We start from the raw sequence: 22,058 nt of genomic DNA on the forward strand, positions 1-22,058 counted from the left end.
GTCCGTTGTTTGTGTAAATTGCTTGTTTGTTTGTGTAATAAAGAGAAAGGTGGGGTCAAATTCCAGCGTTGATTGGTTAGTTTCTTTGAGAATAGCTGCGACCTCTGACCTTTGACCGCAGTTTTTATGGTGGTTAGGCAGTTCACACAGTAATAGTATTGTCTCTGTTTGTGTGATTGTAAAACAGGAAATATTAGTGTTTGTTTGTTTGTTTATGTGTGTGTGTGTGTGTGTGTGTGTGTGTGTGTGTGTGTGTGTGTGTAATAGCAAGAACAGGCCACCTAGTTTATTTCACCTTAAAATTAACCACCTAACCTAACCTAACCTTACCCTCAAAGATAGCATTAAAGTGTTAAATTATCAGGTGTAATAAGCTAAGAGGGTTAAGGTTAATTTTCACATGATCTAACACCAATATATTAATAGGTGAAAATACCTGGGTCAGCAAAGGTCATCGAGGGTCACCGAGAACTGAACCTCGTAAGGTGAATATTCTAAGAGACTGTAGGTTGGTGCTTGTAATATGAGTCGGTTAGTCAGTCAGTCAGTCAGGGGTAGCATTCATAGAGCTAGTGAACGCAGGTAAATAGGCGATTAATTAAAGAAACGTATATTGCATTCTGGAAATAAATTCTTTGTTAACATCTAGTACTGAACGTGTTGTAAACCTGTACTGAGTGTGTTATGAACCAGAACTGTGGCAGAACCAGTTTCCAGGTTCACAAAGGTTCGTACAGTAAATAATTATCGTAAATTAAAGTGTAATTATGTAATTAACTGGTTGACTTACAATTAATGATTAGATACGTCCACTTAACACCAGTTAGGAGACAAAATTGATGTACTGTTCTTTGATTTTGTCTGATATTAAGTGTCTTAGTAAATTGTTGTTAAGTGAACGTATCTAGTTAAGGTAGAGTCTCAGTGTAATGTTAATGTTATTTTGGTGTTATATCGTAAGTCAAAAAAAAGTTAATTACATTCTTATATCTTAACTCACGATAAATATTTACAGATCTCTGACTTACTAATGTATTATTCATCATTGTGTAAACTTGCTGTTGAATTGTTGAATAGTGTGCTGTATTATGTAAATTACTGTACTGTAAACTTACAGTGAATGTAAACTGTAACTTACGGTGGCTGTAAACCCCCCTTATAAATGTACTGTATGCTGCATATGTGTAAGATACAGTACTGTAAATTGTGCTGTAGTCTATACTGTAAGTGTAACTACTATATAAATACGCTGGTATTAAATATGTACTGCGTGTGTGTCTTGTTTTATTGATGGTTCCTTCACACACACACACACACACACACACACACACACACACACGTTATTTCTTATTGCCCGCCGTGTCTAGAGACGATTTTAGCAATAAGTTCTTTCTGTCTGTCTAAAAAAAAAATTAAATATACATATCTATATCTATATTATAACCTGTACAGGACCCGGAACTATGTATATCTACAGTTTGCATTATGGAGTACTTATACATTAGAATTTATATATGAACACGTGTGTATATAGCCCATAGAGTCTTAATCAAATAAGGTCATCTGTGTTGGCTATAGGAACTGATTCAGCGCATATCAGGATACAGTAACCCCCCTCCCCCCTCCCCCCTCCCCTGTCTCTTTGTATATTTGTTTGTCTGTCTGGTTCTGTCCCCCTCTCTCTCCCTGTCTATCTGTCTGTCTGTCTGTCTGTCTGTCTGTCTGTCTCTCCCCTCTCCTTCTCTCGCTGTTTCTCTGTCTGTCTGTCTGTCTATTTCAGCCCAACCTCTGTCTCTCTCCCTCCCCCCCCCTCTCTCTCTCTCTCACTCCTCACTACCAACCATACCTAGCACAGAACAGAATCCGTGTCTCCTAGGTTAGGACGCCCAAACACCATTAGTTTACCTCGCTTGTCTCATTAAATAGGAAAAAAACGCGCGAAAAATTACGTAATATTTGTTTTTCGTTGTGTCTTTAATCTTGAGTCATCGCTGTAACGAAGCTTCACTATGTAACGAACTTTTCATCGCATATTAATGAATCTTTCTCGGTAAACTAAAGAAATCGCACTGCTAACTAACAAGCCCTTCACTGCAAACGAACAAAAACTTCACCACAAACTAACCTAACCTAACCTAACCTAGCCTAACCTAAACTAACCTAATCTAAATTAATCTAACCCAACCTAAACTGCACCAAAAACTAACAAACCCGCACCACAAACTAACAAAACCTAACCTAACCTAACCCACACCGCTGCCATCAGTAAATCACCCGAGAATGTCCTGAACGTATCGGCATCATCACCTACAGGATTCAGTAAACTTGAAGAAGGTGGCGACGGTGTTGGCTGACGGTGTCCCTGCGGTGTCTGAGTGACTTTGAGAACACCGCTACGGCCATACTGCTCTAATGCCCCGTGGGTGTTGGACAAGACTGCTAAAAGTACTGTCAACAAATACCTGACGTGTGTGTGTGTGTGTTAGAAGGATTCATAGTATAGCTTCTACCACTGGAAAGACATAATTAAAAACAATTTCACGTATATTTATGTTGTTGTTTTTTCAGAGTTTTGACCTTTGACCTTTGACCTCTCACCTGTAAAAACACACCAAGTATAGGGGTTACCATGGCGACTACACACACCAAATGTAAACAATGGATCTCTTTTGTCTCTCAAGTTATGCAGTGAGGGGAACAGGGAACAGGGAACAGGGAACAGGGAACAGGGAACAGGTAACAGGGAACAGGGAACAGGTAATCATTAGCCGCCCTACTCACACGCCCTGGCCAGGTAATGTGTCCTCTACGACGGTACACCACCTGCAAGAGGGTACTCGTACCTTCAGGTTATTTATTCCCACGTTCTCTCTCGCACCTGGTGGGATCTTAAATCTTATCTCGAAATAAAGACATGATCACAGTGTTTTGTTTGTGTGTGTGGGGGGGGGTGGTAGAGGAACGGGTGAGGTAAGAGGAGGGGAAGGGAGGAGGGAAGGTAGGAGAGAGAGAGGAGAAGAGGGAAGGAAGGGGAAGGGGTGACATATTTTTAAATTGGATTAAGATGTGACGTTACTGTAGACGAAAGTAATTTGCCACACACACACACACACACACACACACACACACACACACGCACACACACAGGGTAGGTAACATGACCCAGCAGGTAATTCAAGGTTAATTAAAACAAGTTGATAATCCTATTTTCTAAGTGAGAGAGTTATTGTACAGGTGTTAAGCTCTAAGGGGCAGATAGTGCTAACCAACGACCTAACCTAACCTAACCTCTCTCTCTCTACTTCTCGTTCATTGATATAGAGGAAAAAATATGCAAATATTTGTTTTAGGTAAATATGTGTAAAAAAAATTGTTATTTGGGAACGTAAATATTAGTTCAAGAAATGTGTAAACTAAATGAAGCAATAAATTAGAATTGTTTTGCTGTGTTCAGAGAGTAAACAACAGGTGTGTACAGATCAACAAAGAGTTTACAGGTGTATACAGGTCAACAAACAATTTACAGGTGTGTACAGACCAACAAACAATTTACAGGTGTGTACAGATCAACAAACAGTTTACAGGTGTATACAGGTCAACAAACAATTTACAGGTGTGTACAGACCAACAAACAATTTACAGGTGTGTACAGATCAACAAACAATTTACAGGTGTGTACAGATCAACAAACACTCATTTCCCGTTTTCTTTAAAGGTTTATTAAGGATAAACTAGTTGCCCATTTTCTGTAACAGTCTATTATAGCTTCCCTTTCCAACCCAGCTCCCGTTTTCTATAAATTCTATAATTGTTACGATTGTTACCCCGCACCAACCCAACAACCATTTTCTATAAGAATTAAATGAGGTAATCTCTAACCACTATACGTTTTCTATGCTGATTTAATGAGATACTTTCCTTCGTGCCCCCATCACTAACCCGGCAGCCCGTTTTCTCTAAGGGTTTAGTAAGGGTAAAAACATGCAGGTCGGGCCGCCATCCACCACTAGCTGCCAAAAACAATGCCATTCTTGTCACCTGACTCACTGGCTGGCCCCCACCTGCTGCCTGTGAGAGAGAGAGGGGGGAAAGAGAGAGAGAGAGAGAGAGAGAGAGAGAGAGAGAGAGAGAGAGATGTGTGAGGGACAATATCAGAGGAAGAAAGGAAAACAAAAGAAGAAAAAAGAATTATCACACTAAATCTCTCTCTCTCTCTCCGTTATTCAACAAGCTGACTTAACAACATAAACACACTGACTTAATTCAAAAATATAATCACATTTTGGGCAGAAAAAATTTAATTATCCTCCAAATAAGAAATAAAAAAACACCTGTGTGAGTTAATAAAGCAAATGTGTTTGTGTTTGAGAGAAAAAAGTTACCTTACATATACATAGTTTATTTATGTATATATACGTCTTACTAACGTGAATTTAAATATATATATACTGTATTAAAGTTGAGATATTAAGACAAATATTTAGTATACTTACCTTTATATTTATCTGAAAATATATAAAGATAGATATTTTAAATTTACTTGTAGGAAATAATTTAATGCAGTATATATATATATTTTTTAAAGTAGATAATTAAGATGTATATATGAATTTTGATATTACCTCTAACCCTAACTGGAGAACTTTAATAACACACACACACACACACACACACACACACACACACACACACACACACACACACACACACACACACACACACACACACACACACACACACACACACACACACACACACACACACACACGCACACACACACACTAACACACACACACACACACACACACACACACACACACACACACACACACACACACACACACAGCTACAGTTTAGGGAGAAAAAATCTTACCTACTAACCTTAATTGTTTGTTATATAACGAGGAACATACCTTAGTTTAATGTGGTGTAAATACTGCCATTAAACCTAATATAAACATAATAGTACCACCTAAACCTACAAAATGTACTTCAACAGGTGATAGTAATGTTAGTAGTACTTAGACGTATTACATGTACTTCACTAGTTATTACATGTACTTCACTAAATACATGTACAGGCACTCAAAAAATCTATACTGAATTGTGTTGAAAAAATATGACACGACGGACGAAGGATTTTGACAACACTACCGAGACAACAGGAGTCACAGTGTTCATTCTGGAACTGATCGATCACCCAGAGTACAGATAGTTTTTTGAGTTACTGTACATCGTTCGTATTAGTACAGTGCTACGTTATGTATACTGTAGTTGGTCTTGGTACCTGGTGATAGTGGTGGTGGTGGTGGTGGCTCTCTCTGGCACTGTAGTCTGAAGGGAGAAATGAGTGTTAGAATATAAAGTATTAATGATAAATAATAACAATAATAATAATAATAATAATAATAATAATAATAATAATAATAATAATAATAATAATAATAATAATAATAATAAAAACACAATGACTCCATCCCATTACAGCTGTCAAATAAAAATTACATTACCTGACACTTTTGTTATTCAATTAGTGGATCAACAGGTGAGGGCAGTTGAGAGCGCCAGGTGTAATGTGTAAAAAAATATTTAAAAAAAATCACCAACTGACATCACTGTGTGTAGTGTTGCCAACTCGGTGGTTTATGACATCTTGAGTTCATGGGCTATATATGCCTTCATGACACGCCCCCGCCCACACATACGCCCACACCCGCCCATCCGACACACGCCTACATGCCTGCTTCACTTACACGCCCACTATATCACAGAGCCATGATATGTGTGTGTGTGTGTGTGTGTGCCAGTCAGTTAGTCAAAATGGCTTTATATAGAAAATACTGAACAACTTTGATATAATTTTCTGTCCTCTTGTCGCTCACACACACACACACACACACACACACACACACACACACACACACACACACACACACACACACCGACCTTGTAGTCACCATCACTTGGCAAGGTTGAAGCTCCACTAAAAGATCACAGAGGTCATTAAATATTGTCTGTGTTAACTCCTCCCGTTTAGTAGTCAGATGGGGCACCCAGTCCTAATAGACCCCAGTGTTAGTAGACCCCAGCGTTAGTAGACAGTCCCAGTAAACCCCAGTCCCAGAAGGACCCCGTACAATAGACCCCCAGTAGTAGACCCCAGTCCTAATAGACCCCAGTCATAGTAGACCCCAGTCCTAGTAGACCCCAATCCTCGTGGATGGACGGGAGGTAAGGGATCATAACACATGGTATACAGTACATCTCAGGTGTAGTAGAACAGGTGCAGTACAACAGGTAAGGCACATGAGGTGTTTTACTACCTGCAGTTAACACGAGTCTTAGAGATTGTAAACATTTTAGAGTCATGTTCGTTAACCATTACAGCTAGTGACTTACATTGACACACCATTTTATACTGTCGTTAACTCTGTGTGTGTGTGTGTGTGTGTGTGTGAGCGTTATATATTCTAGACCCTTGTACACATACACACAAAACATACAGAAACTATAACGCTTTATGGCGCAACGGAGAGACAGAGAGAGAGAGAGAGATTGTAAACATATGGCCTTGTGGCGCAACGGATAACGCGTCTGACTACGGATCAGAAGATTCCAGGTTCGAATCCTGGCAAGGTCGAAGTGATTAATTTTTATATATATTTTTAACATTATATAATAAGATGGGGTGAATCCTATATGTATTTACCTTTATAACTCAGGCACTCTCTCTCACTCACTCTTTCTCTCTCACTATCTCTCTTTCTCTCTCTCACTATCACTCTCTCACTATCACTATCTCCCTCTCTCTCACTATCTCTCTTTCTCTCTCACTATCTCTCTGTCTTTCTCTCTCTCTCACTATCACTCTCTCTCTCTCACTATCTTTCTCTCTCACTTTCTCTGTCTCTCTCTCACTATCTGCCTATCTGTCTCTCTCGCTATCTCTCTCTCTCTCTCTCTCTCTCTCTCTCTCTCTCTCTCTCTCTCTCTCTCCCACAACCTTACTTAATTACTCCACACATTAACTACTTAATTAAATAAAAGGTTTAATAATTCATCGCTAATTACATCCACCGTCTACCTACACCTGCTGGTTAATTGGGCCCCAGCTTTAATAGTCCAAGTCCTAATAGGCCCCAGGCTAGATTAGTTATGAGGTTAGAACTGGGGTCTATTGAAACTGGAGTCTATTACAACTGGGGTCTATTACAACTAGGGTCTATTGGGACTGAGGTCTATTAGAACTGGGGTCTATTAGGACTGAGTCTATTACAATTAGGGTCTATTAGGATTGGGGTCTATTAGAACTGGGGTCTACAACTAGGGTCTTGGACTGAGGTCTTAGAACTGGGGTCTACAACTAGGGTCTATTGGGACTGAGGTCTATTAGAACTGGGGTCTATTAGAACTTGGTCTATTACAACTAGGGTCTATTAGGACTGAGGTTTATTAGAACTGGGGTCTATTAAAACTGGGGTCTATTACAACTAGGGTCTATTAGGACTGAGGTTTATTAGAACTGGGGTCTATTAGAACTAGGGTCTATTGGGACTGAGATCTATTGAACTGGGGTCTATTACAACTAGGTCTATTGGGACTGAGGTCTATTAGAACTGGGGTCTATTACAACTAGGGTCTATTGGGACTGAGGTCTATTAGAACTGGGGTCTTTAGAACTGGGGTCTTTGAACCTGGAGTCTATTAGAACTGGGGTCTGTACAACTAGGGTCTTTGGGACTGAGGTCTATTAGAACTGGGGTCTATTAGAACTGGGGTCTATTACAACTAGGGTCTTTAGGACTGAGGTTTATTAGAACTGGGGTCTATTAGAACGGGGTCTATTACAACTAGGGTCCATTAGGACTGAGGTTTATTGAACTGGGGTCTATTAGAACTAGGTCTATTGGGACTGAGGTCTATTAGAACTGAGTCTATTACAACTAGGGTCTATTGGGACTGGGTCATTAGAACTGGTTCTATTAGGACTGAGTCTATTACAATTAGGGTCTATTAGGATTGGGGTCTATTAGAACTGTGGTCTATAAACTCGGGCCTATTAGAACTGGGGTCTATTAGGCCTGGGGTCTATGAACTGGTCTATTGAATTGGGGTCTATTAGGCCTGGGGTCTATTAAGTTGGGGTCTATTAGGTGTGAGGAGATGAGTGAAGAAGTGAAGGAAATGAGAATAAGGTGAAGGGCGGAGGGTAGTATGAGGGGTGGGGTGGGGCGGGATGGGTGGTATGAGGGGCTGTAGGATGGGTGGCATGAGGGGCGGCAGGATGGGTGGCATGAGAGGTGGATTGTGAGGGTGGCATGCGGGGACGGCATCTGGGGGTTAGCATAAGGTGGCGGCAGGAGGAGGAGGCAGGGAGGAGGAGGGGCGGCAGGAGGAGGAGGAAAGAGAGGAGGAGGAGGGGCGGCAGAGGAGGAAGAAGAGGAGGAGGAGGAGGTAAGACCGCTGGCAGGGCTAACTAAGACTCAGTGTGGTACCAGAGTGCCGACCACGAGGACCTTCTGCCAGTGTCGTCTGCCTCCAGGTGCTGTGAGCCGGGGAGGGGGTGTGACCTGTACCTGGAGGGGTGTGACCTGTACCTGGAGGGGGGTGTGACCTGTACCTGGAGGGGGTGTGACCCGTACCTGGAGGGGGTGTGACCTGTACTTGGAGGGGGTGTGTGACCTGGAGTGATTTATTTACACCTGGAGTTATTCAATTGTACCTGGAGTGATTTATCTGTAATTGAAGTGATTTGTCAGTACCTGGAGGGGTGTGTGACCTGTACCTGGTAGGGATTACCTGTACCTGAAGTGATTTATCTATACCTGGAGTGAGTTACTTGTGCAGTGATTTAATTGTACCTAGAGTGAGTTAATTGTACCTGGAGTGAGTTAATTGTACCTGGAGTGAGTTAATTGTACCTGGAGTGAGTTAATTGTACCTGGGTGAGTTAATTGGACCTGGGTAAGTTAATTGGACCTGGGTGAGTTAATTGCCTGGGTGAGTTAATTGTACCTGGAGGAGTTAATTGTACCTGGGTGAATCAATTGTACCTGGGTGGTTAATTGTACCTGAGTGAGTCATTGTACCTGGAGGAGTTAATTGTACCTGGGTGAGTTAATTGTACCTGAGTGAGTTAATTGTACAGTGAGTTAATTGTACCTGGGTAATTAATTGTACCTGGAGTGAGTTAATTGACCTGGATGAATCAATTGTACCTGGAGTGAGTTAATTGTACCTGGAGTGAGTTATTGGACCTGGGTGAATCAATTGTACCTGGGGTGAGTTAATTGTACCTGGGTGAGTTAATTGTACCTGGGAGAGGATTTACCTGTACTGGATGGGGTTAAGCTCCACCTATAACTGGCTAGGATTTAGAGTGGCAATATCGACCAATAACTGGGCTTACTGTATGCCACTCACCTACAGTCATATTTTCAGTTTGTCTCTAACTGTGTGACTGTCAATAAGTAACAGTTTTTAGGTCGTGTAGTGTGACTGTCGCAGAGTAATTATTTCAGCTTGTGTTGTAACTGTGACAATAATCGGGCGATCATTACACAGTGGTGGTGGTGGTAGTGGTGATGGTAGTGGTGGTGGTGGTGGTGATAGTGGTGGTGGTGGTTGGTGGTAGTGGTAGTAGTGGTGGTAGTGGTGATAGTGGTGGTGACATAGTGTACTGTCATGAACTGTCAAGAAGGTATAACAGTGACTGGTTTATTGTACAGTTGATGACAATAACAAAAAGAAGTGTCATGTTCTGTCATACACGGTGGTGATAAGTGTCATGCCGTCCTGTCATAGATAGTGGTGATGAGTAACACACTGTCATGAACTGGTAATGAGGACGATGATGAGTGTCATGAGCTGTCACAGGTAGAGGCAAGAGTGATGAAGGTGAGTGGTGAGAGATACCACCTGGCTCTCTCTCTCTCTCTCTGTTACTCTCTTTCTTTCTTTCTCTCTCTGCCCATCTCTTTCTATCTCTCTCATTCACTTTATCTCTCTCTTCTTTTCTCTCTCGTTGTCTTTTTATGTTTATCTATTACCCCCCCCTCTCTCTCTCTCTCTCTCTCTCTCCCCCCACGTATATAGTGTGGGTTGTGGCCTTGTAAGGAATGGTGCCATAGTCCAAAAGGGTAGGCACTCTCTCGTCTTGGTATTTGTGAACTATGATTCATCCTGATTTATGAAATTTCCGTGTGTGTGTGTGTGTGTGTGTGTGTGTGTGTGTGTGTGTGTGTGTGTGTGTGTGGTGTGTGTGTGTGTGTGTGTGTGAAAGAGAGGGTAGAGAGAAGGGATACGGAGAGAGAGAGAGAGAGAGAATTAGTGAAAATGAGGAGAGGGATAAAGAAAGTGAGAAAGAGAGAGAGAGAGAATTAGTGAAAATGAGGAGAGGGATAAAGAAAGTGAGAGAGAGAGAGAGACCACAAACAGACAGACAGAAATAGAGTAGTAACAAGAGTAATATTACCCATAATCCCGTGTTAGGTTAGGTTAGGCACTCTTCTCAAATATAGAACCCTGGCAGGTCATATGACATTTTCTATCTGATAATCACTTAATTTTCTTGTCACTGAGTCATTGGTGTATGTGTGTGTGTGTGTGTGTGTGTGTGTGTGTGTGTGTGTGTGTGTGTGAATTACTGAGGATATAAACAAATATGTACAAATTTTTACAACTACTACAGCTACAATTTTAATTAAAGTGCATAACCTGAGAGAGAGAGAGAGAGAGAGAGAGAGAGAGAGAGAGAGAGAATACAGACAGACAAACACAATCAAAGGGATACCACCACCACCAACGTGATGTTGATAGTAGTAGTAGTAGTAGTAGTAGTAGTAGTAGTAGTGGTAGTGGTTGTAGGTAGAAGCATAAAGGGTGTGAGTGAAGAGTTTTGTGGGCACCGTTCTTGACCTAATACGGCTCTCTGATGCTGGTAGTGGTGGTAATGGTGGTAGTCGTGGTGGTGGTGGTGGTGGTAATGGTAGAGGAGATGGTGGTAATAGTGGTGGTAGTGGTGGTAATGGTAGAGGAGATGGTGGTGGTGGTGGTGGTAATGGTAGAGGAAATGGTAGAGGAGATGGTGGTAATAGTGGTGGCAATGGTAGTACTGATGATGATGATGGTGGTGGTAATAGTGGTGATGGCAGTGATGGTAGTAATGGTAGTGGTAATTATTGGAGTGATAATAGTGGTGGTAATAGTGGTGCTGGCAATGGTGGTGATGATGGTGGTAATGGTGGTAATGAGAATAACCTTCCCCACTCCTCCCCCACCCACCCACCCCCACAAAAATTAAACCCTCACTAAAAATTTATATAATTCCGCTGTATCTGCTGGCATAGTCTCGAGGTGCTCACGAACGTCTAAGGAGGGGTGAGGGAGGAGGGGAAGGAGGTAGGAGGAAGAAGGAAGAGGAGAGAAGGAGGAGGAGGGAAGGAAGGAGGGAAGGGGAGGAGGAAGGAGGAGGAGGGAGGGAAGGAGGAGGGGAAGGAGGAAGGAAGGGAAGGAGGGAGGAGGAGAGAAGGAGGAAGGAGGAAGGAAGGAGGGAAGGAGGTAGGGAAGGAGGGGAGGAGGGGAGAATTAAGAATATGTGATGGAGGGAGATTGAGAGGGAAACAAAGAGAAATGTGAGGGAGTTGCAAGGAGGAGATAGGGGGATGGAAGGAAGGAAGGAAGGAAGGTTAACAAGGAGAGAGAGAGAGAGAGAGAGAGAGAGAGAGAGAGAGAGAGAGAGAGAGAGAAACACCGGTGAAATATGTTGTGGTAAAACCAATTGTACGTGAATTGTACTTAGTTTTTACCAAGGACGGACATATAGATAATAAACTTTCCCCTCTAATTCTTGGGGCGAGGAATACTTTAATTGGTGTGTGGTGTATGTGTGTGTGTGTGTGTGTGTGTGTGTGTGTGTGCATATATGTGTTGGACAGAGGCAGGAATTAAAGAAGGGTCAAGGAGAGAGAGAGAGAGAGAGAGAGAGAGAGAGAGAGAGAGAGAGAGAGAGAGAGAGAGAGAGAGAGAGAGAGAGAGAAGGGGGGTGGGAGGGGAGAGGTAATGAACCTTGCGTGACCTCTCGTGATGACGCTACAACTGACCCACCACCATTTTAACACATGACCTACCCACTCCCCCCCACACACCCTTGACACTCGCCAATATAGTTAGTTTTGTGTCTATACTTGGATACCCAACTGTCTTGCATCTCACCCCAAATTAGATTACACCCAACCAAGTGTATACATACATACATACATACATACATACATTCATACATATGTCCATACACCCAGATATACATATATACATACATACATACATACATACATACATAAATACAAACATACATACATATATTCATACATAAATACAAACATACATCCATACACCCAGATATACATACATACATACATACATACAGACATACATACATACAGACACATCAGGGCCACTGACAGGAGCCAGGTGGATATAGGTACTATATCCGCCCCACACCTGACTGACTGACAGACAGACATCACCAGCATGACACCTTGCCCCCCCCCCACACCCGTGACACCTATGGCATATGACACTTCCCACACCTCACCTGGCTCTAGTCTCACACATCGTTGACACATCACTAACAAAGGTACACTCTTGTGATTTATCTTTGTGGTATTTACAGATTTGTATGTAAATTTTCAGGTATTTACGGATTTTTTTGTAAATTTTTAGGTATTTACAAATTTTATGTAAATTTTGAGGTATTTACGGATTTTTCATTATTTTTGCTTATCTATAGACATTATAAACATCTTCTGTGGTATAGTTAATATAAGTGAAATATCCCACAGAGTAACACACACACACACACACACACACACACACACACACACACACACACACCGTCATGGCAATAAGAGTGTTATCAGCTGACGCTACGAAACATGTGTCGCTACAATTGGCGGAGACCCAGAGAGCCAGTGTGTGTGTGTGTGTGTGTGTGTGTGTGTTAGGTTAGGTTAGGTTAAGTAGAGAGAGAGAGAATGAATTATAAACAGCTGGACACACACACACACACATAACATCCCACCTGCCACACACGCCACACTACAGGCCAAGAATGTCACTTGACACACACGAGGGAGAATCACCCACACACACACACACACACACACACACACAGTCATCCTCTACCAATGCTGTGTATGTATAGTATTGTAAACGATGTGTGTGTGTGTGTGTAATGAGTCACTCTCTCACTTTCTCTCTCTCTCCAAAAGCGTAAAGTGACCAACCAACCTGACTTAAATTAACTTAACCAAACCTAACCAAACTTAACATAACCCAACCAAACCTAACCAATATCTCTCTCTCTCTCTCCAACAGAGGAAAGTGGCCAAGCTAAAACTCCACCTTAGGTCGGCACTTCACACCAGCTTCTCCTCCTGTTAAATCTCCTTCCGTCCGTCCGTCCGTCCGTCTGCCTTCAGGAGTAAGATGGGTCGTCGTAGGATCCAGCGGTGTAATACCAGAGAGCTTAAGTCACTCCTTCTGGAACCTTCAGGAGGACGATGGTATAGACCTGTCAACTCTTACGATGAGGTCTTCCCCGGTGTACTACTGGGCGATTCGTGAGTTCCTTCTTTGTTTGTGTGTGTGTGTGTGTGTGTGAGAGAGAGAGAGAGAGAGAGAGAGAGAGAGAGAGAGAGAGAGTGAGAGAGAGTGGATAAGTAAGTAAGAGAGAGAAAGAGAGAGATAGAGAGAAACATAAACAGGAAAAAAACAGAAAAAAAAATCACCTCACCCTCTCTTCTTCTCTCCCCATACACACAGAGACACGGCCTTGTCCACCCAAGAAATTAAGGACCTTGGCATTACCCATATCCTAAACGCTGCACAAGGGCATAACAACACCGCTTATGATGGCTACGTCAGCACCTCCCCTAGTTACTACGCCAAGCTCAAGGGACTCAAGTACTACGGGATACCTGCACTGGATATGCCTGGCTTCTATATCAAACCTTACCTACGAGATGCTGCTGACTTTATCAATGGGGCTCTGAAGCAAGGAGGTTAGTATGGTGCTTTAATGGTGTTTTAATGGGTGTTTTAATGGGTGTTTTAATGGGTGTTTTAATGGGTGTTTTAATGGGTTATTTTAATGGGTGTTTTAATGGGTGTTTTAATGGGTGTTTTTCTTTGGGTTTGGGTTGCTTTCAGATAGGTAATTTCACCTGTTGATTATCTCTGTTTTGGGTCAGTATCTCAATGTCAAAGGGAGACTATCCTGTTAACAGAGAGACAGACAGACAGACAGAAAGAAAGACAAAGAGACAAGGACAGACAGAATATAATGGTCCTATCTCTGGTTCGCAGGTCGAGTGTTGGTTCACTGTCAGTGCGGCATCTCTCGTTCAGCTGCTCTGGTCGTGGGTTTCCTGATGCTTAAACGAAACATGAATGTCCAGACGGCTCTTGCTACTATTAAGTAAGTCATTCTACCATTGCTACCGCATTCTAACATTGCTAAGTCATTCTAAGTCATTTTATATGTGATATTTAGTCATTCTAAGTCATTCTGTAAATAAGATATAGTCATTCTACAACACTAACGCTCGCCATTACTAACAACAACATGAACGCCAGCCAACAATAACAACAACAATACTAACATGAGCCAACATGTTGTCTCGACAGGAAGAAGAGGAACGTCTTCCCCAACCAAGGCTTCTTGAGTCAGCTGTGTGACTTCGACTATGAACTTCGCCGCAGTGGAGACCTTCCCGACAATCCTGAGGACCGCCCCGTCTCCCCCATCTTGGAGCTGGAGAGAGAGTCCTCCCCCTTCCGTAACCCCGCCGCCTACCCCAGGTTCACCCTCGTCCCCAGCAAGGTGTTCGACACTTACACCAGCACCAAGAACTACGTGAAGCCCAGCAGGGCCTCCTCCCTGGACAGATATGAACCTCCCCGCAAAAACTTCCAGGATAATCCTCTCGTTGACTCCTCCACCAGGAGCTCGAGGGGTATGTCACCTGGCAGGGCTGTTTCGCCCTCAAGGGCCATGTCACCTGCCAGGAGAGGGAGCCTCTCCTTCTTGTATGATGACGATGATCTGCTAGAGAACCCCAAGGTGTTCGACACCTACAGGAGGTACACGAGGTCTTCCACCAGCCCTCTGCCCACCGCCCCTTACGTCAGCTCGCTGGCCAAGCCCTACGACCCTTACGTGTCCATGAGATACCCAAAGTCGTACTACTACGACAGGTACTACTCTCAGCCCACCTACGAGTACATCAACAACCTCGGCAGATACTACGACACTTACAAGTACAACAGAGCAGCGAGCCCGTTCTCCGCCCCGAGCACCACGGTGGCTCCCGCCTCTATCTACAGGACCTACAGGGTGTACCCCGATAGGGCCTACCTCATGGGCTCCTCCTACACCCCGCCATACCCCTACACTGAGAAGTACTTCTCTCCCTTCGCCAGGTACCCGGCCACTGCCCGCACCCTCCACACCACCAACCTCACCCCATCCATCCGGGTCCTCAACTAAACACACTCTACACTACACACTGTTTACTTAAGTGATCTCCTCCCGGTCTAAGAAACACTCAACTTGACGAAGCTAATGATCAGCACACACACACACACACACACACACTTTCCCGTCGACCTGTTAATACTGTGAGGTAATGGAGAGACGATGATGAGTGACCCAAAGACTGATGAACACCTGGGACTACCTGTGATTAGTTAAGTGGGGCCCAGTCCTCATAGACCCCCAGACCTAATAGACCATTTTGATCAGAGCCCAATCCCTACTCACGAGCTAAACCTGTGGGATCAAGTTTGATCAGCTCAGGTCGGGTTAAATTGGGTTGGATCAGATTTGGTCAGGACACAAGAGATTAGATTGGGTCAGGTCAGGTCAGGTCAGATCAACGTGGTTAGGATCTTATCAACACTAAGTCCACCACAGGAAGACCCACAATGCAACACAGTGTCCCAAGGGCCTCATGTCCCAAAGGCCTCGAGTCTTGTGTGACAGGAGGCACTCAGTTACGGCGTCACATTAATCTTACTAACACACTCGTCTCTTTGTTACGTCACATAACTTGTAAACAAATAAGTAAGGTTGTGGTTACTTACACGGGTTTGTAGTCTTGTTTATGTATGTATGCATGTATGTATGTATGCATGTATGTATGTAGACATTAACTATCTATAACAATAAACAAGAACAAAATAAACCTAACTTAAACTAATTACATGAGCAAAGAAAAAACAAACAAATTATAACAATAACCAAATGATCTCAAAATACCCACATGTGTGTATATGTAACTTAACCTACACATACTATAATACGTACATAGAGGTTCGAACCCGCGTGTAGTATAAACATCTTGTCTTCGGGAATAAACATTACGTTAAATTATCCCTCAAAATACTAATGTAAATAGTGTATATATATATAACTTATTCTGGTAATATTGTCTTCAATGTTTATTTTAACATTAAGTCAGGTACAGGGTGGTGGAAAAATATAAATAATTGACAGGTTGTATAGAAATGGTTGTACAGGGTGGTTCATTAGATGATGGTGTTAGGTTAGGTAGTTGTTGTTATTGTCTGGTGTTCTCTCTCTCTCTCTCTCTCTTCTCAAATGTGTCTTTCTCTCTTTCTCTCTTCTCAAGTGTTTCTGTTTCTCTCTCCTCTTACACACACATAGTAATATCAACCAAACATCCAAATCTACACCAACTTGTGAATCACCCTGTAGTATTAATCCGTGTATTCTTTTTTTCCCTCACCCTGTACCGTCTATGTCTGTAACAGTGTGTGTACAGCTCCTCGGACTGGATAGTGTTTGATGAATCGGCTGATGTGTGTGTGTGTGTGTGTTTGTGTGTGTGCGTGTCTGGAGGCGGTGGTTATAGCTGGTCCTCGAAGCCGGATATGGTTGGCGATAGAGGCCGGATATATATTGTTCTCGAGGCCGGAAATGGGTGGTTCTCGAGGCCGGATATAGTTGGTGCTTGAGGTCGGATATAGATGGTGCTTGAGACCGGATATAGTTGGTAACAGAGGCCGGTTATTGTTGGTTCTCGAGGCCAGATATGGGTGGTTCTCGAGGACGGTTATAGTTGGTTCTCGAGGCCGGATATAGCTGGTCCTCGAGGAAGGCCTATTAAAACTGGGGCCCACTTCATCAGCGCCTCCCACACCGCTTACTAATATTATTCTTGCTGCTGAGAGCGTCGTTGCCACCCCAAGCGGTCAGGTCAGGTCAGGTCAGGTCAGGTCAGGTCAAATTATGGATCAAGAGGGATTACTCTAGGTCCCCAAATATCACCTTTCGAAACGCCACCACGGAAGCTGTCCAATGTTGCTAATAGTACCACGAACAGGGCTATCCAACCTAATTCACACTACTTCATGAGCTTTGTGGTTAGGTTAGGTTTAAGTTTAGGTAATGTTGGCGTCGTGTCTGATTAGTTGTTTACAAGGAGGTGAGGAAGAAAGATCGCGTTCGTGGTATCCTTTTCAACAATGGTTCTCTTGTAATTGTACAGGAGCCTATTGACCCCTCTTATGTCTTGATCTCCTCCTTCTCTCCTCTTCTCTCCTTCTCCTATCCTCTTCCTCATCTTCTCTTCTCCTCACCATGTTAATTTAGCCGCCGCGGGATCTAAAAGGTTTATATACTACCAGTCGCTTTCTCCGCTTCGCAACTCAAAACGTTTGACGATACGACGAGATATATGATTATTCACGTCTGACACTTTAATATTAAGGCAATATTCTGCAAGTGAGGTTCTGTTTGTTCTCGTCTCTCCCTCCCTCCCTCCAACGCCTCCAACACCCCCAATGCTTCCCCACCTCCCCCTTGATGGTGAGAGAAGTATAAGAGTACCATTGGAAAGGTCTATCGTCTACCTACGCACCATTGTAATTAACAAGTGTACAAATTGGAAAATATTGTATCGCATTAAACGTCGCAATGTTATTCAAGACGATGAAGAAGAACAAGAACAACAACAACAACAAAAATAAGTAGAAGAAAAGGAGGAAGAGAGAGAATAACAATAAGAAGATGAAGAACAACAAAAACAACAAAAACAACAAATGAAAAAAAACACAGGATGGAAATACAACTTAGCCTAAACAAACCACCATCTCAACAACTAACACGAGGGGGGTGAGAGAACGGGGGGGGAAGGAGAAAAGGGGGGTTGAAGGAGAAAGGGAGGGAAGAATAAGAGACTTTACCTCACCAAGTTAACCTACCCCCATCGTCTGCCTCACCAAGATACATAATAGCAGCTCAGCGCCTCTTAAGGAATTTTATTTATTAATGCTTGTAATAAAATCAACAACAATTTTTTCCACCTGTCTTTTGACTCACCTGAATCAACCATAACCTGTTAATGAGTTCAACACCTGTGAAATCTACCTGTCATATCTACCTGACTATATAAACTAGACTGAAAACATATTATAAAATAGAAAATCCCCAGAATTAAACATGATTATTAAAATTACCTGAAAAAACGATAATTGGCAACTGAGAAAGAGTGAGAATTCTACCTAAACATTTAGTTCCAACATTCTACCTCAACACAGGAGAACAATTATATAATGTCTCTCTACCTGGTGAGTAAGTATACCTGTGTTCTTTGTAAAGTAAATTGGTGTTTTGTCTGGTAATTGTAAACCCATTGCAGCCGGAATTTACAGGTAGTAATAACAGGTGTGAAATACAGGTGTGAAATAACAGGTGTGGTAGTAGGATTTAACAGGTAAAATTATAACACTAGTAGTAGTTGTGGTAGTATTGGTGGTGGTAATAATGGTGGTAGTTACTGGTAGGAATAATGGTAGGTGTACATAAGTTTTGTAACAATACTAGTTGCAGTAGTAATAAAGTTAATTGTACTAATTGATAGTAGTAGTAGTAGTAGTAGTAGTAGTAGTAGTAGTAGTTGTTGTTGTTGTTGTGTATTCTGGACGCGGGGACAGCGAGCCTTCTTCGACATCAGGATTTTTGATCCCATGGCCGTATGTCACCGTAACTTAGCTCTCGATGCTGCACACAGGAGGAACGAGAACGACAAGATAAGGGCATATGGGGAGAGAATTCAGAACGTTGTTCAAGGCAGCTTCACTCCTCTAGTGTTCACAACCTCTGGTGGGATGGGACCAAGTGCAAGATGCTTCTACGCCAGACTCGGGGAGGTGATCTCCGAACAGATGCAGCAGCCCAGAAGTTATGTTACAGCCTGGATGAGATGTCGACTGTCCTTCTCTCTCCTTAGGTCGGCTTTGCTCTGCCTCAGGGGAACGAGAGCATCGGCCCCAAGGCCGACAACAGTTGCAGATATTGACTATGAGGCTACACTAACTCAACACAGATAGGATAGCTACTTATGTATTAGGATATTTAATATTAAGGTAATAAAATGGCGGCGAAGGTATGGCTATTGGGGGAGGCTGGAGGCCAATAAAAGAAATTGTTGTTGTTGTTGTGGTATTTGTAGTTGTGATGTTTTAGACAGAAAATAACCAAACAGACAGAGAGACAGACAGACGGCCACACAGACAGACATACAGAAAGAGCAGTAATTAATTAGCACATTCATCTCCCACAGGCGGTACTGGCAAGACAGGTGGTTGTATCCTCGCTACTACCACTACTACTACAACTACTGAACACTTCTACGAGAACTTGGTGGTCGCATTCTGACTACTGCTGCTAATGCTACTACTACTACTACTACTACTACTACTACTACTACTACTACTACTACTTCTTCTACTACTACTATCAGAGGATGGTGACTGCATCTTTATTACTACCAACTATTACTTCTATTACTACTCCTTCTACTACTACTACTGAACACTTCTACACGAGTTTGGTGGTCGTGTTCTGACTACTACTACAGTACTATCAGAAAAGGGTGACTGCTTCTTTATTACAACTAACTACTAGGCCTACTACTACTAACTACCACTACTACTACTAACTACTACTACTACTACTAACTACTACTACTACTACTACTACTTCTGCAAACGTCTATCAGTGACGAAGAGAATTAGCAAGAGGATGATGCTTAGAATAATGGATAACATGTCTATCCATCTATCTATCTGTCTATCTGTTCATCTATCTATCTACCTATCTATCAGTGTTGCTTTTCGTCAGCTAAATATAGCCAATGGAATTTCCTTCTCTCTCTCTCTCTCTCTCTCTAGTTATCACAATTTCTAATAAATTCTTTTATCAATAAACTTTTCATTACCCCCAAAAATTTTAATAAATTGTTAAGAAAAAATTAATAAAATGAATAAAGGAGAAAAAAATATGGAGTCATTTTACCGACGGACGGACGGATGGACGGACGGACGGACGGACAGAGAGACGGATGGATGGATGGACAAAGACAGATGAAAGGAAGTACAGACGGACGGGAGGACGGACGGACAGACAAATGAAGGGACGGAGAAACAGACAGACAGAAAAAATGTACAGAGACGGACACACAGAGACAGACGAAGGCGCAAGGGGGCAAATTTACCTATAATCATCATCTTCATTAATGGATCTAAGACATAAATATAGACGATACTAATATAGCCAGGGTCTGTCAGCACTGGGACCCCTTTAAACTGTACCTACTGAGGGAGAAGGACAATGTTACACCACTGCCACGAACACCAAACAAACAAACATACAAAGTGATTTTTTTCGAACTTGACCTTGAGGGGGGGGGAAGGACGAGGGTGGGGGAGGGTAGGAAGGTAAAGGGGCTAGGGAGGGGGGAGGAAGGTGAGGAAAGGAAGCTTCCTGATACCCATTGAACAATAAGTGTTGTTCTTGGCAGATCTTCGTCTATGCCTCCCACCACCCACCCCACCCACCCAACCCACCCTACCACCCACACATCCAGTCAGCTGTTGGACATATTCCCAAACGCCTTGAAATTGCAAGGTTGTGTGTGCTACAACTCTTGAATTATCTTATATTAGCCTATATACACACACCCATACACCCACACCCACCCTTATAACGATCCATACACCCACATTCATCCATACACCCACACACCTCCACCCACCCATACACCCATCCATACGCACACACCCATTTATACACTCATCTATACATCCAAATCCATCCCTAGACCCACATACCCATCTATACACCCACACCCACCCACCCATCCACCCACCCACCCACCCACCCACCCACCCATTCACACACCCAGTCAGCTATTGGACAGATCCCCAAAAGCATTCAGACGTATGATATGTGAATCAGTTCATGACATCTGCAATATTTGTGCCAGTTGCAATACTCACCTCGAAGACAATCACTCAACTTTGCAACATCAACTAACTCTCGCTTCTTGCAACATTTCTCATGGATAAATAAACCCTTGAATTCCTCCATCCCAAGTGCTTGAGTGTGTAGTGTGGAAGTTAATTTTGGATTTGATGAAGATGTCTGTTGCAAGATTTTTATTAACCAGAAGACAAGATTGCAATTGCTATAAATATTTACTCTTTTGCAACATTGATCTTTTCTTCAGATAGCTTGTTGCAAAATATTCTTCTTAAGGTATTTTAGTTGCAATATACATTTAGACTTTGTAATATTGATCACTTCTTTAATTAGCCTGTTGCAATACTATTATCCATAAAGTATTTCAATTTCAATACATATTCGCCCTTTGCAACATTGATGATAATTAACTTGTTGCAATACTATCATAAGGTATTTCATATTGCAATGCATAATCATCCTTTGCAACAATAATCACCTCTTCAAAACAACATTAAATTCCTCGTCAAATATTCTTCCTTCAATCTCCTTTTCAATCCAGTTGTTGCAAAGGTATATCCCACCCCTTGCAATCCTCTCGTCAAGTTTACAACACCCTAAAGGATCCATCTGTTGCAAATTGTGATCTACCTGGTCATGTTTACTACCTGTGAGGGATGATTAAGGTGTAGGTAAACAAAGGTCTTAAAGATTGTGTTGTTGTGACGTTATC

The 22,058-nt window shown here is 42.5% G+C and overlaps 1 protein-coding gene and 1 non-coding gene across 4 annotated transcripts; both read left to right on the forward strand.

Moving 5' to 3' along the window:
* The first annotated feature begins 6,567 nt into the window (after positions 1–6,567).
* Positions 6,568–6,640, forward strand: Trnar-acg. The gene has a single exon. It is a non-coding gene; the product is annotated as a tRNA-Arg (tRNA).
* A 1,802-nt stretch (positions 6,641–8,442) lies between these two features.
* LOC121862155 (protein phosphatase Slingshot homolog 1-like) lies at positions 8,443–20,250 on the forward strand. Of its 3 annotated transcripts, XM_042360228.1 has the most exons (6): positions 8,443–8,542; positions 13,375–13,619; positions 13,822–14,060; positions 14,365–14,476; positions 14,686–15,480; positions 19,647–20,250. In XM_042360228.1, exons 2-6 carry the CDS (start codon positions 13,486–13,488, stop codon positions 19,705–19,707), a joined length of 1,341 nt encoding a protein of 446 aa, XP_042216162.1. In that variant the 5' UTR covers positions 8,443–8,542; positions 13,375–13,485; the 3' UTR covers positions 19,708–20,250. The 3 variants fall into 3 exon arrangements, with proteins under 3 accessions (XP_042216162.1, XP_042216160.1, XP_042216161.1); XM_042360226.1 differs by lacking the exon at positions 19,647–20,250 and having other exon boundaries at positions 14,686–18,183; XM_042360227.1 differs by lacking the exons at positions 8,443–8,542; positions 19,647–20,250 and adding an exon at positions 9,767–9,897 and having other exon boundaries at positions 14,686–18,183.
* Positions 20,251–22,058: the final 1,808 nt, after the last annotated feature.

This window comes from Homarus americanus, unplaced genomic scaffold, assembly GCF_018991925.1.
Source record: "Homarus americanus isolate GMGI-L3 unplaced genomic scaffold, GMGI_Hamer_2.0 scaffold25013, whole genome shotgun sequence".
Lineage (NCBI taxonomy): Eukaryota > Metazoa > Arthropoda > Malacostraca > Decapoda > Nephropidae > Homarus > Homarus americanus.